This window comes from Salmo trutta, chromosome 4, assembly GCF_901001165.1.
Source record: "Salmo trutta chromosome 4, fSalTru1.1, whole genome shotgun sequence".
Classification (NCBI taxonomy): domain Eukaryota; kingdom Metazoa; phylum Chordata; class Actinopteri; order Salmoniformes; family Salmonidae; genus Salmo; species Salmo trutta.
Window position 1 is genome coordinate 41,934,454 of NC_042960.1, and position 17,634 is coordinate 41,952,087.

The 17,634-nt window shown below is 42.0% G+C and overlaps 1 protein-coding gene across 1 annotated transcript in view; it reads left to right on the forward strand.

The window, feature by feature from the left end:
* LOC115192368 (capping protein, Arp2/3 and myosin-I linker protein 3) overlaps positions 1–17,634 on the forward strand; it is a 53,992-nt gene that overhangs the window by 32,834 nt on the left and 3,524 nt on the right. Inside the window, exons 23-36 of the mRNA XM_029750777.1 lie at positions 452–545; positions 764–862; positions 5,083–5,202; positions 6,952–7,065; positions 7,205–7,380; positions 7,603–7,690; positions 7,972–8,091; positions 8,166–8,232; positions 8,620–8,807; positions 10,122–10,201; positions 13,220–13,393; positions 16,059–16,260; positions 16,375–17,128; positions 17,552–17,634. The exon at positions 17,552–17,634 is cut by the window's right edge and continues 24 nt beyond it. Coding sequence (XP_029606637.1) covers positions 452–545; positions 764–862; positions 5,083–5,202; positions 6,952–7,065; positions 7,205–7,380; positions 7,603–7,690; positions 7,972–8,091; positions 8,166–8,232; positions 8,620–8,807; positions 10,122–10,201; positions 13,220–13,393; positions 16,059–16,260; positions 16,375–17,128; positions 17,552–17,634 — 2,359 coding nt within the window. The remainder of the gene's footprint in view (positions 1–451; positions 546–763; positions 863–5,082; positions 5,203–6,951; positions 7,066–7,204; positions 7,381–7,602; positions 7,691–7,971; positions 8,092–8,165; positions 8,233–8,619; positions 8,808–10,121; positions 10,202–13,219; positions 13,394–16,058; positions 16,261–16,374; positions 17,129–17,551) is intronic.

Sequence of the window (17,634 nt, forward strand, 5' to 3'; positions counted from 1 at the left end):
TTCCAAGAGACATGGGAATGCCTTAAGCTATGTCTAATTTAGATGTCCTGTTGTTCAGAGAGAATTTTCAGAATTAGCTAATATATCAACTCAGATACATGTGAACCAAACCTAGCTTACTGTACACATTGAAACTTGCTATCTCAAATGGCCTAGGGTTGTGTTTAGGCTATAGATCACATTGGGTGCAATAATCAAAGCATTACTCATCCTATCACAGTCTAGCAGGATATTTTGGGATGGATTCTTGTGATTAAGGGGTATTTTGGAAGGAATTCTGTACACTGGGAATATTAACCCATACCCTTGAAGCTGTAATAACATTTTCTAGAGCTATCTTTCTCTATCTCCTTTATTTCGCTGTCTCCTTCCTCTCTATCCCCTTCCTTTCTCTGTCTCCTTCCTTTCTCTGTCTCCTTCCTAACTCAACCCCCTTGTCGTTCTCTCCCAGTAACTTCACATTGCAGTACATGCCCCTCCCACTCAGTGACATCAGCCAGGCGTACCGTAGCGCCCCTGAGAGGACAGAGCAGGCACTGACCAAGGTGGGCTCCTTATGCTCCCGTCTGAATCCTCCCTCCAACCCTCTCCTTTCTTCTGCCTCTCCATTTCCTCTCCTTTCCTCCACTGCTTCCTTTCTCTACTGGCACCATCATTCTCTCTCTCTCCCTGCCCTTTCCATTTCAATTGACTCTGCTTCATTGACATTTTCACACAGTAGTATTGCCTGTGTGAGTGAAGGGTTTTTATCTGCGGCCATCAGATCCAGCGTGCTCTGCTGAGGAACAACCAGACTCAGCGCTTCTCTCAGAGACAGGCTCTGCGGCTGCACCAGGGCCTGGTCACCAGCACTGCTGAACAGGTAGCTAATGTACAGTGTATTCTGAAAGTATTCAGACCCCTTGACTTTTTCCACATTTTGTTACGTTACAGTCTTATTCTAAAATGGATCAAATAAAAAAATGTCCTAATCAATCTACACACAATACCCCATAATGACAAAGCAAAAACAGATTTCTATACATTTCTAAAAAACAGAAATACCTTATTTACCTAAGTATTCAGACCCTTTGCTATGAGGCTCGAAATTGAGCTCAGGTCCATTCTGTTTCCATTGATCATCCTTAAGGTGTTTCTATAACGTGATTGAAGTCCACATGTGGTAAATTCAATTGATTGGACATGATTTGGAAAGGCACACACCTGTCTATATAAGAACCCACAATTGACAGTGCAGGTCAGAGCAAAAACCAAGCCATGAGGTTGAAGGAATTGTCCGTAGAGCTCCGAGACAGGAATGTGTCGAGGCACAGATCTGGGGAAGGGTACCAAAAACATTCTGCAGCATTGAATTGAATTTATTTTGGGTAACAGACAAATACAACAAAATGTACAATGTGGATCCAGAGGATATCACTTGAAAGTATTAATTAAAAAGCTTGTTTCCAAAGTGGTCCTCGATGGTAAAAACAATAACACATATAATGATTAAAAGGCAAGACAAAATTACAAACAACCTTAAATACATTCATTTATTTTGACATCCTAAAAAGTGGCACTATTCTATGCACTTCTCCCTAACCTTAAAAATCACCCATATTCATTTCACATTAAAACAATCTATTAATTGCACATCATACCGATCCTTCAAATAAATTGGTCCACTCTTGACTCCAAAGGCAACAAGCCCACCTCCCGGAACTCCTGTACCCCTATGTGGGTCTTAGGGGGGACATTCAGCATATACAGTACCTGATAACATTATTTTGCATGACCTGCATTCTCTTTTTCAACTTTTTTGATAGCCCACTATACCAAGCAGAGCAGGCATAATGACACTGAATCAAGGTTGAGACAAGCAGTTTCTTAACTTTAATGTTAAAATATCTAGTGTTACGATATAAAAATTTCAATTTTTTTCGCCATCTTAGAAAGAATTTTGGCAGCAATCAGGTCTTCAGAAAGGGATTGATCTAGGGACACACCAAGATAAGATACACTTGTTTTAGATTCAATCTCCTTGCCTGCACAGTTTACTGTTATCTTGTCAGCCCTAAGCAATCTACGTTTTGTTCCAAACAAAATCGATTAAGTTTTTCCCAATTGTAGTGACAATTTGTTGTCAGACAACCAACCTCTAACAAAATGCAAATCCTTACTCAGGTTCTCCTCTATGTAAACTGTATCCTTCCCTGAAACCAGTATGGCTGAATCATCAGCATAAATCAGGAGTTTGCACTTTACTGTATCTGGCATATCATTAACGTATATAAGAAATGAGAGAGGCCCTAAAACTCCACCTGATATTTCTTTGGCCTCTGACAGCATCACAAACATTGCATACTTGTGTTCTGTTGGTCAGATGAGACCTAAACCAATTCACTGCTACATCATTTAGACCCATGCATTTCAGTTTCATCAGGAGAATATCACGGTCTACAGTGTCAAAAGCTTTCTGCAAGTCTAACATGACCATACCTGTATAGTTCCCCTTCTCACTTTCCTGCTTAATGTGGTCAAAAAGGTGGATGAGGCAAGTAATCAGTGGAATGACCTGTTCTAAAGCCAGATTGTAGTTCATAAAGAAGTTTGTGCTCAATTAAGGTATCCCTTAAGTTGATTAAAAACGAATCTCTCAACAACTTTGGAAAAGGTGCTGAGGACTGACACAGGCCTGTAGTTTCCTACATTTGTTTTACTGCTCTTCTTGTGGAGTGGAACCACCCGACCTGTTTTGAGATCCTTGGGAAATGTACCACTACTAATAGAAAGGTTTACAATATGCGTTTTAGCAGTGACACAAGCACTATCCTTTATGGATCTTGCAGGAAGGTTATCCAGCCCAGTTGCTTTGTTTGTGCTCATTAAGCATAGTAGATTGGAAACTTTGTCCTTTGTTACCATGCACAGCTCAAACAAATAATTAGTGATACTTTTGCTACGGTAAAAGTTGTTAATGAAAGACTGGCCATAGTGTCCAGAGCAGGTGGGTAACTTCTTAACCAGAGATGAGGCTATAGTGGTAAAAAATGTGGTGAAATAATTTCCAACCTTTGCCTGGTCATAACATAAAACATCATCAATATTCAGGCCAATACTACAGGATTTTACCTTATGGGGGAGTTTTGGAGCCATTGTCATTTAACATTTTCCACAGTTTACGAGGCCGATGTAAGTTGTCGTTAACGGCATCTATATAATGTTGGAATTTGGCCTTATCCATTTTGAATCTTGCCTGTTTTCTACAGTTAATATAACCATCATAATCTTGTTGTAGATTTGTCCTTCTGAATCTGGCCAGGTAGCGATCCCTTTTCCTTATGAGGTCTAAGATCTCGGAAGTGATCCATTTCTCTGACCGCTGTTTGATTCAAATTTGTTTCATCGGAGCCAGAGAGTCTAGTGCAGACAGAAACAGATCTTTAAAAAGATACCAAGCTTGATCAACATCATCACAGTTTAGTACATGAGACCAATCCAAAATTCCAAGTACTTCAACATTAAAGGTCCCTAAGAACATAGTGGCCTCCATCGTTCTTAAATGGAAGAAGTCTGGAACCACCAAGACTCTTCTTAGAGCTGTCTGCCCGGCCAAACTGAGCAATCGGGGGAAAAGGGGCTTTGTCAGGGAGGGGACCAAGAACCCAATGGTCAGTCTGACAGAGTTTCAGAGTTCCTCTGTGGAGATGGGAGTACCTTCCAGAAGGACAACCATCTCTGCAGCACTCTACCAATCAGGCCTTTATGGTAGAGTGGCCAGTCGGAAGCCACTCCTCAGTAAAAGGCACATGACAGCCCACTTGGAGTTTGCCAAAAGGCCCCAGAATGACTCAGACCATGACAAACAAGATTCTCCGGTCTGATGAAACCAAGATTGAACTCTTTGGCCTGAATGCCAAGTGTTTGGAGGAAACATGGCACCATCCGTATGTTGAAGCATGGTGGTGGTAGCATCATGCTGTGGGGATGTTTTTCAGCGGCAGGGACTGGGAGACGAGTCAGGATTGAGGGAAAGATGAACCGAGCAAAGTACAGAGAGATCCTTGATAAAAACCTGCTCCAGAGTGCTCAGGATCTCAGACTGGGGCGAAGGTTCACCTTCCAACAGGACAACGACCCTAAGCACACAGCCAAGACAACTCAGGAGTGGCTTCGGGACAAGTCTCTGAATATCCTTGAGTGGCCTAGCCAGAGCCTGGACTTGAACCCGATCGAATATCTCTGGAGAGACATGAAAATAGCTGTGCAGCGACGCTCCCCGTCCAACCTGACAGAGCTTGAGAGGAGCTGCAGAGAAGAATGGGAGAAACTCCCCAAATACAGGTGTGCCAAGCTTGTAGTGTCATAGCCAAGAAGACTTGAGGTTGTAATCGCTACCAAAGGTGCTTCAACAAAGTACTGAGAGTCTGAATACTTATGTAAATGTGATATTTCAGTTTTTTCTTTTTAATACATTTGCAAACATTTCTAAAACACCTGTTTTTACTTTGTCATTATGGGATATTGTGTGTAGATTGATGAGGGAAAAAAACGATTTAATCCATTTTAGAGTAAGGCTGTAACGTAGCAAAATGTGGAAAAAGTCATGGGGTCTGAATACTTTCAGAATGCACTGGATATGTGTGTTCGTTTTATGTGTGTACTTGAGAGACAATGAGTTGAGCCATCGTTAGAGCAATAATACTGCTCTAATGATGGCTTTTTGCTCTAACGAGGGCTCAACTCATTGTCTCTCAATAATACTGCTCTAATGATGGCTTTTTGCTCTAACGAGGGCTCAACTCATTGTCTCTCAATAATACTGCTCTAATGATGGCTTTTTGCTCTAACGAGGGCTCAACTCATTGTCTCTCAATAATACTGCTCTAATGATGAATTATTGCTCTAACGAGGGCTCAACTCATTGTCTCTCAATAATACTGCTCTAATGATGGCTTTTTGCTCTAACGAGGGCTCAACTCATTGTCTCTCAATAATACTGCTCTGATGATGGCTCAACTCATTGTCTCTCAATCACACAGTACGTATGCATTGTATGTCTTTGCTGACACTCTTCCTGCTTCTCTGTTCTCTGTTTCCCAGGTGATGGAGCGTCTGTGTGTGCGTGTGCAGCAGCAGGTGTGTGTGCTGCGTGGAGTTGGGGAGATGGAGGAGATTCAAGCTGCTAAACAAGTGCTGAAGGAGGCCAGGAACTCTCGCGCGGTGAGTGTGTGTGCATACCTGAATCATTTCTCTAATCTCTCGATTGTAGTTGAGTGTTCAAGTGTATGTGGTCTTCCTTTAAACTAGGGTACCAGTGAGGATTTCACACACTGGACAACTTGTTACAGCTGTTGATAGGTCATTGATAATAATCTGGCAAAATGTTCCCATGTCATTACATTAAGATATAAGGTGGGATCATAGCTATATTCAATAAAATTCACAAGTTGATTTAAAACCTTTCTTTATCCGTTTATCATGTTTAGTGTCTTGACGGATTTGTCCTCAATCGTGTGACATGAAACATTACTTTTCTGTCCTTGCATTTATGGCAGTGTAAGTTGTCGTTATATATTAAGCATTAATTAGTTCAATTAGAAATTGAACTCTAAGAATACTGGATCTAGCTTTTTCTTGTATAGAGATCTCAGAAATGCACTGCCGCGTCGTATTATGTTACGGGTTGAGAACAGTTTTCATGGGCACACAAATCGAAAATAATAAATGTGATTGCAAAATCAAATACTTGTAACCGACAGTCACCTTACCTTGATACTTAAAACCTAAATCGATACTGTCATTAAAATGGTTCTTCAATAATTATGCATAATAATTGTTGGATGTGCATTTGGTGTCCAGCTGATTAGTTATGCCATGATATTTTCACTCATCCTCATCTGATCCAGGAAGAAATTTTCTGAATGTCAGTCAAGTGATGAACAGCTGTTGTGATAGCACATGCAATGCAACAACAGCACAAGTGCTGGAAAAAAGGTGTTCATGAGGAATGTCCAAAATATTCAAGCGGCTTGAAGTAGCCTACTTGAATTTGTATTTCAATTACCGGAAAATTCCCTTGAAAATCAGACATTTTCTCCATTTTGCTGCTTGAAAAGTCATTGTAATTATTGTAGTCAATTTATAAGTTCTCCTGCTCCCTTATAATTATCCGTGATTTTATTTTGTATACATTTCTGTGAGAGATGACCACTTTCGTTTGTTTCCCGCTGCTTCAATTGAAGGGCGTTGCGCTACTCTGTTGAGTAAAACTATGTGCGGTTATTTTGAGGACGACAAGATCTAATGTTGCCTTCAACTTGGCTTTCCATACAAATCCTTCGATTAAAAAAAGAACCTGGTATTTGGTCAAATTCGCATTAGAAAAACAGCGATGGTGAGATTCAAATGGTGAGATTAATGCTATCGCTATTCATAGCTTTGTTATGTGTGCCCACGTCGGTTACAGAAAAATCACCATGCATGCATCTAATCGATTTAGTCAGGCAATGTCCACATTATTCACACATATTTTAGAATGTACTGTAATAATCATTTGAATATCAATGCATTGGCAAGGCCTAAAAAATGCATTATTCTTAAAGTGTTAATGGCCTACTTTTTTGACATTTTTTGCATGCTTTTTGGTGGGAGGGGTTAGGGATATATATTAGGCCTTATATGTATAATTATTTAAATTATACAATTGTATAACACTGAATTTGACTTGCCAATGTCTGTATGAACCCTGCTTAAAAGATGTATAATCCTTTGTCTATGTTGTTGTATTGGTTGAGTTAATGGTTACATTTGCATATATTAACTTTTATACATGTGGAACTGCATTGAAATCATTTTGACATTTTGATCCCAATGTCACACATCGGCCCCATTATTTGTGTATTAATATGACTCTCTCTCACACACACACTCACTCTTTCTCTCTCTCTTTTTTCTTTCTCTCATTTTCAGCTGTACCCCTCCCTCTGTGAGCTAGCTCATGTGCTGTCAGTAGATGGGCCAGTCAGACAGAGACTGGACTCACTGGCAGGAGAACTGGCCAAGGCAGCCGACAAGGAACTACAGGTGCAATCCTCAATACATCACATATTTATATAAACTTTTGATTTACTTCTTCATAAAAAAAATGTAAATTAGGCAACACAGGGATTGGTTGAATATTTGATTGGTTTATTGATTGTTTATTTGGCTTGTTGATTGACAGGTGATAGTTGACTCCATGGTGTCTCTCTGTCGTGAGCTGTGCCCGCTGTCCTCCTCTGCAGCAGAGAGATTGAGTCCCCCGCTCTCGTCCGTCTCTGAGCGTGTGTCCATCCCTCGCTCAGCCATCCGTACGGCCCTGATGGAGCGAGCAGCTCAGGACATCCACCGCGCGCTGGAGTAAGAAAGGGAGGGAGGGAGGGAGGGAGGGAAGGAAGGAAGGAAGGAAGGAAAAAGAGGGGGAGCTGAAGGATGAAGATTAGCGATGCAGTCTCATTTGTTCAATTTAATCAGTGTGGGTATCTGTGAACTCATTCCATCATACTGTCTTCCCCCTCCTCTCCGCCCTGCCTCCCTCTCCTGCTCCCTCTCCCTCTTTTTGTCTCTCTCCCTCTCTCCCAGAGAGGTGAAGCTCTCAGTGGTTTCCTATCTCACCAACTCCATTGTGGATCAGATCTTGCAGGAGCTCTACGCCACTCAAAAGACCCTGGTATAGACATGCTGTCGTCTGTCTGTGTGTCTGTCTGTCTATAGGCCGGATATTGATTCTGTCACCTTTTGCCTACCATAACCAGTAACACTTTACTTTAAGGGGCACACATAAGGCATTCATAACACCAGAATACACTTTTGCAGTATCATTCATAGCAACCTTTATAACACCTTTGTGAAACCAGTCATAACACCTTTATGAGCGTTGCAGTATCATTCATAACAACCTTCATAATACATTTATTCATGTGTAGTGTCTGCTCCCTGTCCCTGTCCCAGACGCGTCAGGTGTCCCAGGTGAAGCGTTGGGAGGGGACATGTGATGGAGGGACAGGCCGGAGGTCACACAGACACAGAGACTCTCTGGACATCACAGACGAGGAGCTGGGCACCAGCATAGTAAGCATCGTGCGTCGACATCGTCTGTTTAGGATGTGTGTTGGTGTTTTGACATCTTTCTCTTCCCTCTCTAGGACACAATTGCCATAAAGAAGCACAGCTCCAGAACTAGACGAATACGACCCGTTTCAACCAGACTGAGTGAGTATGTCTCCGTCCCACTATCTCTCTATATCCCTCTATCGCTCTCTTCCTCCCATCTCTCTCTCTTTTATAGGTCCATTAGTGACTGTGTCCTGCTGTGTCTGTTTTTCTCTCCCTCTTTCCCTCTCCCTCATTCTCCTTCCTCTCTCTCTCTGAGTGAGCCATTAATGGCTTGTGTGCATGCCAACCTGAACCCATTACTGCCTCAACATATTTGCTGTAGTTTTTAAACAGTGTTTATTTCAAGCACAGATGACAGCACCACATGACTGCTAAGGGAACTTCTACCCCATCGCCGCTTCCTTCCCCATTTCTCTCCCTTTTATGCATCTGTTTCGCTCTCATCTCGTCATCTTTCCATCTTTTTTTCGCTCTCTATTTCAGGCCTGTGTGATGACTCCAGCTCCTCCCCGCCCCCCTCTACGTCCTCTTCGTTCTCAGCCCTCTCTCGCTCCGCATCCTGTGAGGGGCTGTCTGAACTCCCTACCCAGGGTGCACCTCTACATCATGTGACGCGGGTTAGGCCAAGGCCCCCACGGAGGCACCGAGCAGGACACGCCCCCTCTGACACAGTAAGAGGAAGCTGACATCAGGATCTCACCCCGTATGGAATATACACTACTGTTCAAAAGTTTGGGGTCACTTATAAATGTCCTTGGTTTTGAAAGAAAAGCAAAAAAATGTGTCCATTAAAATAACATAAAATTGATCAGAAATACAGTGTAGACATTGTTAATGTTGTAAATGACTATTGTAGCTGGAAACGGCATGATAAACTTGGATTAGCTAACACAATGTGCCATTGGAACACAGGAGTGATGGTTGCTGAAAATGGGCCTCTGTACGCCTATGTAGATATTCCATAAAAAATCTGCCGTTTCCAGCTACAATAGTCATTTACAGCATTAACAATGTCTACACTGTATTTCTGATCAATTTGATGTTATTTTAATGGACAACAAATGTGCTTTTCTTTAAAAAACAAGGACATTTCTAAGTGACCCCAAACTTTTGAATGGTACTGTATACTACTGAACTGCTGACTGTGTGATACTGAACTATGAATATGGAAATACAGGCTCTATATTCACTTATATATTCACTTATGAATATTGTATACACCGAGAGGCCCCTGCTGTAGTAGATTTCTCATCTGAGTGCAGAAGCATAAAGACGTAGATATATTAGCTAATAAATTATACATTTAAGGAGATACTGATATGGCAACACATAGTTAACATAAGTGAACTTTAAAAACTCATGGAGTTACATCGAGATACTTGCATATTAATAAGACAGAATACAGATGTTATTTGCATTGCTAATGACCACTACAAAGACAATATTCCCTTATGATACAAGCAAAATGTATAACTAATGGCTATATTAATTGCTTGTTAAATAGACCTGATGTTAATATTGATACATCTGGTTTATTTAACAAGCATTTAGTATTGCCATTATTTATACATTTTGCATGCTTGCCCAAGCACATTTTCTATTCCAAAAGAACCATTATTCATGTGATTAAAGTAATGATAATACAACTTTGACTTAATTTATGGTTCATGCATAATTCCCTCCGCATATTCCCAAATGTTAGGGCCTCCCGGCAGTGGCAGCGTGCTGCTCTATTTTTCAGAATGAATTGGATTGGGTCCAGGGTAATCTATACTAAGTGAATTACTCCAATTGGGTTAAGTCATCTCTCTGAAGCTAGAGATAAACCATTTGTATTATTACAAACAGAACATTAAAAAATAAATTGTAAGCCCCTCCAATAAGCTCTTACAAACAGTGTGGGAAATCAGTCTTTATTTCTGGAATATAAATGGATGTTTAAGAATAGTATCGTAATTCTGAAATATCTCTCTCTCTGTCCCCAGCATTGCACAGAAAACGGAGCTGTCACTCCTCTTGATGATGGACTCCCAGATTTCTACTCCAAGAGAGTTCTCCCTGATAGGTAGATCTCTCTCTCTCTCTCTCTCTCTCTCTCTCTCTCTCTCTCTCTCTCTCTCAAAAACAAATAGGGGTGAATGGCACACTATAAGCATGATCTAAATTGCATGAATCACCTCCAAAGTAACTACAACTCAAGTCATTTAGCATAGGACTACTTTCAGGATAAGGATTTTAGGTGAGCTTTGCCTTTAGTAATAGCTTTAGAGAGTACCCTCTCCTCTTGTCACATGCCGGCAGAGTAATGCTGGTCCATGCTAAAGTACATCCACACAGCAGATCATCTGGTTAAGTAGATGCTTTTAGTATTATTACATTTACTGTTAAGCATATTTCTAAATTAATGCACTCTGGATAAAGCGTTGTGTGCCATGAATTGTATCCTTGCAACGTCTCTCACTGCCAGGAAGTGTTTCAGTGAGGCAGCTGCCCAGAGAAACATATAGGGACTGATGACAGGGTGAATAAGTGAAAGTACAGTTGCTGACTAGGGACAAACTGAACAGGCTTATGATATAGACATATACTGAGTGTACAAAACATTAGGAACACCTGCTCTTTCCATGACAGACTGACCATGTGAATCCAGATGAAAGCTATGATCCCTTATTGATGTTACTTGTTAAATCCACTTCAATCAGTGTAGATGAAAGGGAGAAGACAGGTTAAAGAAGGATTTTTAAGCCTTGAGACAATTGAGACATGGATTGTGTATGTGTGCCATTCAGAGGGTGAATGGGTAATACAAAATATTGAAGTGCCTTGCCCTGATTCTGGAAATGTGCATGTACACCCTGGCCCATCTACTGTTGATAGCCCCAATTCTGACTTGTGCTCTGATATCTGCTTCACTGATTTCTGCTCTCGTAAAAGCCTGGGTTTTCTACACGTTAACACTAGAAGCTTATTACCTAAAATGGATCAGTTGAAAGTGTGTGTTCACAGCTCCAATCCAGATGTGTTGGTCATTACCGAGACGTGGTTAAGAAAGAGTGTTTTGAACACTGATGTTAACCTTTCTGGTTACAACCTTTTTCGGCAAGACAGACCTTCCAAAGGCTGTGGAGTGGCAATCTTTACCAAGGATCACCTTCAGTCCTCAGTTGTCTCCACCAAGTCTGTCCCCAAACAATTTGATTTGCTGTTTCAAGCATTACACTTTCAAATAGCTTTTTGTTGTCTGTTGCTGGGTGTTATCGTTCACGATCAGCACCGGCCTGTACCCTAAATGACCTTAGCCCTCTCCTGGCCCCATACACTAAGTCTGAATTTGTCCTGCTACGTGACCTAAACTGGGACATGCTTAAACCACCTGACCAAGTCCTAAAGCAATGGGACTCCCTAAATCTTTCTCAGATTATTACCAATCCCACAAGGTATGACTCCAAAAACCCAGAAAAGGCTACTCTCATTGATGTTATCCTCACAAATAATCCTGATAGGTATCAGTCTGGTGTTTTCTGTAATGACCTTAGTGATCACTGTTTTACAGCCTGCGTTCGTAATGGCTGCTCAGTGAAACGGCCTGTCCTGATTTTTCATAGACGCTTGCTAAAAAACTTGAATGAGCAAGCCTTCCTTCATCACCTGGCCTCTGTAAATTGGTATAGAATCAGCTTGATCCCCTCTGTCGAAGATGCTTGGACCTTCTTTTTTAAAAATATTTTCAGTGGTATTGTTAACAAACACGCCCCCATAAAGAAAATGAGAAATTAAAACAAGTTCAGTCCCTGGTTCGACCGTGATCTGGCAGAGTTACTCCACCTCAAGAATTCCATTTGCGAAAGGCACGCGCATATTCAGGCTGACTGGCTCTCGTTCAGGCAAATGAGAAATAAGTGCACTCAGGCTATCCGGAAGGCCAAAGTTAATTACTTTAAGGAGCAGTTATCTCTCTGTGGGTCTAACCCCAAGAAGTTCTGGAAAACGGTTCAAGACCTGGAGAATTAATCCTCCTCCTCATAGCTGTCCATGTCCCTTAATGTTGATGATGTGGTTGTTACTGACAAGGAGCACATGGCTGAGCTCTTTAATCACCACTTCATTAAGTCAGGATTCCTATTTGACTCAGCCATGCCTCCTTGCCCATCCAACATTTCCTCATCTCCCACGACTTCTAATGCAACCAGTCCCGATGCTCCTCCCTCTTTTCCCCCTTGCCCCGCTACAAAGTTTCTCCCTGCAGGCGGTCACTGAGTCCGAGGTGCTAAAGGAGCTCCTTAAACTTGACCCCCAAAAAACATCTGGGTCAGATTATTTAGACCCTTTCTTCTTTAAGGCTGCTGCCCCTATCATCGCCAAGCCTATCTGACCTTTTTAACTTGTCTCTCCTCTCTGGGGAGGTTCCTATTGCTTTGAAGGAAGCCACGTTGCGTCCTTTATTTAAAGGGGGAGATCAAGCTGATCTTAACTGTTATAGGCCAATTTCTATTTTGCTCTGTTTTGTCCTATGTTCTTATTTTAAAAAATATATTTTTAATCCCAGGCCCCGTCCCCACAGGAGGCCTTTTGCCTTTTGGTAGGCCGTCATTGTAAATAAGAATTTGTTCTTAACTGACTTGCCTAGTTAAATAAAGGTTAAATTTAAAATTAAAATAAATAAAAGTGCCTTTGAACAGCGTATGGTAGTAGGTGCCAGGCACATTGGTTTGAGTGTGTCAAGAACTGCAATGCTGCTGGGTTTTTCACACTTGTTTCCCATGTGTATCAATAATGGTCCACCACCCAAAGGACATCTAGCCGACTTGATACAACTGTGGGAAGCATTGGAGTCAACATGGGCCAGAATCCCCGTGGAACGCTTTCAAGTCCATGCCCCAATGAATTGAGGCTCTTCTTTTGAGCGGTGGGGGCTGCAACTCACTATTATGAAGGTGTTCCTAATGTTTTGTACATATTTTTACTGTATAGCTATGGTCTTTGTCTCTCTTTATATCTGCCTTTTGTCTTCACCCTTTATGTTCTTCCTGTTTTGTTCTCCTCATCTCTCTCTACCCTTTCCATCTCTTTTTCCCTATGTCAGTCAGTTGTCCTCTCTCCATAAAGCCCACTCTCTCAGGAGAAAGAAAAGACGCAATATGCTGGCCATCTTTGGTTTCCGTAGGAACCGCAACTCAACGCTCTCCAATCAGGGGCCAGAGTCTGGCGGAGATGGGTGTGGGGAGGAGTGTCAAACTGTTGCCACGGCACCCACAGGGTTTGTGAATCCTCAGTATCACACACACACACACACCCAGGTAGTATGATATATAAAGCCGTGCAATCTACACATCATGATTTATATCAGTGTCGCATGATCTTCACTTTCACTTTATAACACGTTTGCCCCTTACCTCTTTATGAATACGTATCACTCTCATTCACTCTCTCTTTCTCCCTCTAACTTTCATCCTCTCTCTGTCCCTCTGTTAGTATGATGAGCATTAAGTGCATGCTCTGTGTACCCTGTGTACTATTAAGCAGTGCTGGGAAGCAGTGCTGTATTGATATGAGGAATGGTCATGCTGCCAGAGAGCACTGCAGATGTAGATGTCACCAGTGTGTGTAAAACAGATGTAGATGTCACCAGTGTGTGTAAAACAGATGTAGATGTCACCAGTGTGTGTAAAACAGATGTAAATGACACCAGTGTGTGTAAAACAGATGTAGATGACACCAGTGTGTGTAAAACAGATGTAGATGTCACCAGTGTGTGTAAAACAGATGTAGATGTCACAAGTGTGTGTAAACAGATGTAAATGACACCAGTGTGTGTAAACAGATGTAGATGTCACCAGTGTCTGTAAAACAGATGTAGATGTCACAAGTGTGTGTAAACAGATGTAAATGACACCAGTGTGTGTAAACCGATGTAGATGTCACCAGTGTGTGTAAACCGATGTAGATGTCACCAGTGTGTGTAAACAGATGTAAATGACACCAGTGTGTGTAAACAGATGCAAATGACACCAGTGTGTGTAAACAGATGTAGATGACACCAGTGTGTGTAAAACAGATGTAGATGACACCAGTGTGTAAAACAGATGTAGATGTCACAAGTGTGTGTAAACAGATGTAAATGACACCAGTGTGTAAAACAGATGTAGATGTCACCAGTGTGTGTAAAACAGATGTAGATGACACCAGTGTGTGTAAAACAGATGTAGATGTCACCAGTGTGTGTAAACAGATGTAAATGACACCAGTGTGTGTAAAACAGATGTAGATGACACCAGTGTGTGTAAAACAGATGTAGATGTCACCAGTGTCTGTAAAACAGATGTAAATGACACCAGTGTGTGTAAACAGATGTAGATGACACCAGTGTATGTAAACAGATGTAAATGACACCAGTGTGTGTAAACAGATGTAGATGACACCAGTGTCTGTAAAACAGATGTAGATGACACCAGTGTGTGTAAACAGATGCAAATGACACCAGTGTGTGTAAACAGATGCAAATGACACAAGTGTGTGTAAACAGATGTAGATGACACCAGTGTGTGTAAAACAGATGTAAATGTCACCAGTGTGTGTAAACAGATGCAAATGACACAAGTGTGTGTAAACAGATGTAGATGACACCAGTGTGTGTAAAACAGATGTAGATGACACCAGTGTGTAAAACAGATGTAGATGTCACAAGTGTGTGTAAACAGATGTAAATGACACCAGTGTGTAAAACAGATGTAGATGTCACCAGTGTGTGTAAAACAGATGTAGATGACACCAGTGTGTGTAAAACAGATGTAGATGTCACCAGTGTGTGTAAACAGATGTAAATGACACCAGTGTGTGTAAAACAGATGTAGATGACACCAGTGTGTGTAAAACAGATGTAGATGTCACCAGTGTCTGTAAAACAGATGTAAATGACACCAGTGTGTGTAAACAGATGTAGATGACACCAGTGTATGTAAACAGATGTAAATGACACCAGTGTGTGTAAACAGATGTAGATGACACCAGTGTCTGTAAAACAGATGTAGATGACACCAGTGTGTGTAAACAGATGTAAATGACACCAGTGTGTGTAAACAGATGTAGATGTCACCAGTGTGTGTAAACAGATGTAGATGTCACCAGTGTGTGTAAACAGATGTAAATGACACCAGTGTGTGTAAACAGATGTAGATGTCACCAGTGTGTGTAAACAGATGTAGATGACACCAGTGTGTGTAAACAGATGTAGATGACACCAGTGTGTGTAAACAGATGTAGATGTCACCAGTGTGTGTAAACAGATGTAGATGACACCAGTGTGTGTAAACAGATGTAGATGACACCAGTGTGTGTAAACAGATGTAGATGTCACCAGTGTGTGTAAACAGATGTAAATGACACCAGTGTGTGTAAACAGATGTAGATGTCACCAGTGTCTGTAAAACAGATGTAAATGACACCAGTGTGTGTAAACAGATGTAGATGACACCAGTGTGTGTAAACAGATGTAGATGTCACCAGTGTGTGTAAACAGATGTAGATGACACCAGTGTGTGTAAACAGATGTAGATGACACCAGTGTGTGTAAACAGATGTAGATGACACCAGTGTGTGTAAAACAGATGTTAACGACACCAGTGTGTGTAAAACAGATGTAGATGACAGCTGTTGCCCTTCTCCCACTCAGATTATGAGATGCAACAGAATGATGGCAATGATGATGTAGTCTAATGAATAAAGATGTAAAGAATTATGCAAGTGTAATATATTCTATCCCAATATTAAAACAGTATTATAGCTTATCCTGCTAGGTTAGAAAGCCTAAACAGGCCCCAATTGTTATCCACACCAAATCAAATAAAATCCAGGGGCCACTGAGCAAATTCTTGGTTGACTCTCATTGTTTCTCTGACTGTCCTCTTTGCTCTTCTCTCTCTCAGGACAGCCACTGAGAATGTCTACACGCTGCTGCAGCCCCCTCGTTCTGCTGCCAGGGCCTGCTCTCCTGGTGAGGGGGCTGATGGGAAGGTGGAGGACCAGAGGGGGGAGGAGCCAGTAGGCCTGAGCCTGCAGCCAGTGCAGAGCATACCACCACAGCCTGGCATGCCGGGCAGCAGACACCCCTTCTACTCACCCAGCCAGGTACAGTCTATGCTGTATCACTTGTGGTAGAAAACATTCATACTGGTTGATGGACAGAGGGGCTTCACATGGTTATAATATCTCTTCTCATCTTTTCCTCTGTGTTATTTACAGCCATCAAAGCTAGAGACAGCGCACGAGCAACCTGCAGATACTGACAGACATTGGTCAGAGGACAGACAGGTGGACAGACAGTGGACAGAGGGGCTTCACACAGACAGAGAGAGGACATTAATAAGACCGGCTGACAGACACTCTGACCGGCACTGGACCGAGGACAAACTGTCAGACAAAACATGGACAGAGGGAAGAACAGCAGAGAGACAGATGGACAGATATTGGACAGAGAGCAGGCATGCAGATAGACACATGGAAAGACAGTGGACAGTTGACAGACACACACAGAGACAGATCGACAGACAGTTTGATCGAGATAGACAGTGGACGGTGAGCAGACAACAGACAGACAGAAAATGGGCAGAGGGACGACCGACAGACATACAGATAGACAGACAGTGGATAGAGAGCAGACAGTCAGGGAGACAGTCTGACAGACAAGCCCAGGGACAGCATCTGGCTCAGAGGCCTCTGCCCCCTTACCCATCAGACAGGACTCCATCACCTAAAAGTGAGACTGACTCCCAGAAAAACATGGAGGCAACCGTGGACAGACAGAAGTACTCTGACACACAGACGGACAGACATCTGCACTCAGACACTGCTGTAGGACAGGTGGAAGGGTGGAGGGGTGGAGGAGGGGTTCCCCCTGGACGGGTTTCTATGAATGCATCTAAACCAGACCCTCCTCCCCAGAGCAGCAAACCCAACCAGTCCAAACTGAGACAGAGACATCTACCGGAGAGCTCTGGTACTGCACCTGTCTCTTACACATTGTTGTGTTGATTTAAAGGTGCAATATGCAGAAATCGCTCCGCCATTTCCTGGTTGCTAAAATTGGAATAGTTCGCATAATTTCAGCTTATCTGGCAAAACAAGCAAAGTGTATGGTTTGGTACGATGATTCAGTGTAGAGAAACATCTAAACCGCTATAAAATATATTTTCAGCTGTTTGAAGTTGGTGTACAAAACCGAAAGTAAAAGACGCAAAAATGCAACTTAAGAAGGCGAAGCATAGAAATAATGCACATAAAACATATCTACCGCTTCTTAGACTTGCTTTCAGTGAAAATGACAGATCTATAACTCACATTTCTATGTGAATTTAGTTGGGTCGTCAAAAAGTTACATATTGCGGTTTTAATGATATTGTTACTCCATCTTTATCTTCAGGTGCAGAGGAGGAAGCAGACGGAGATAGGGATGGTGGAAGAATGGAAAGGAAAGAGAGAGATAGAGGCAGAGATGCAGAGGGA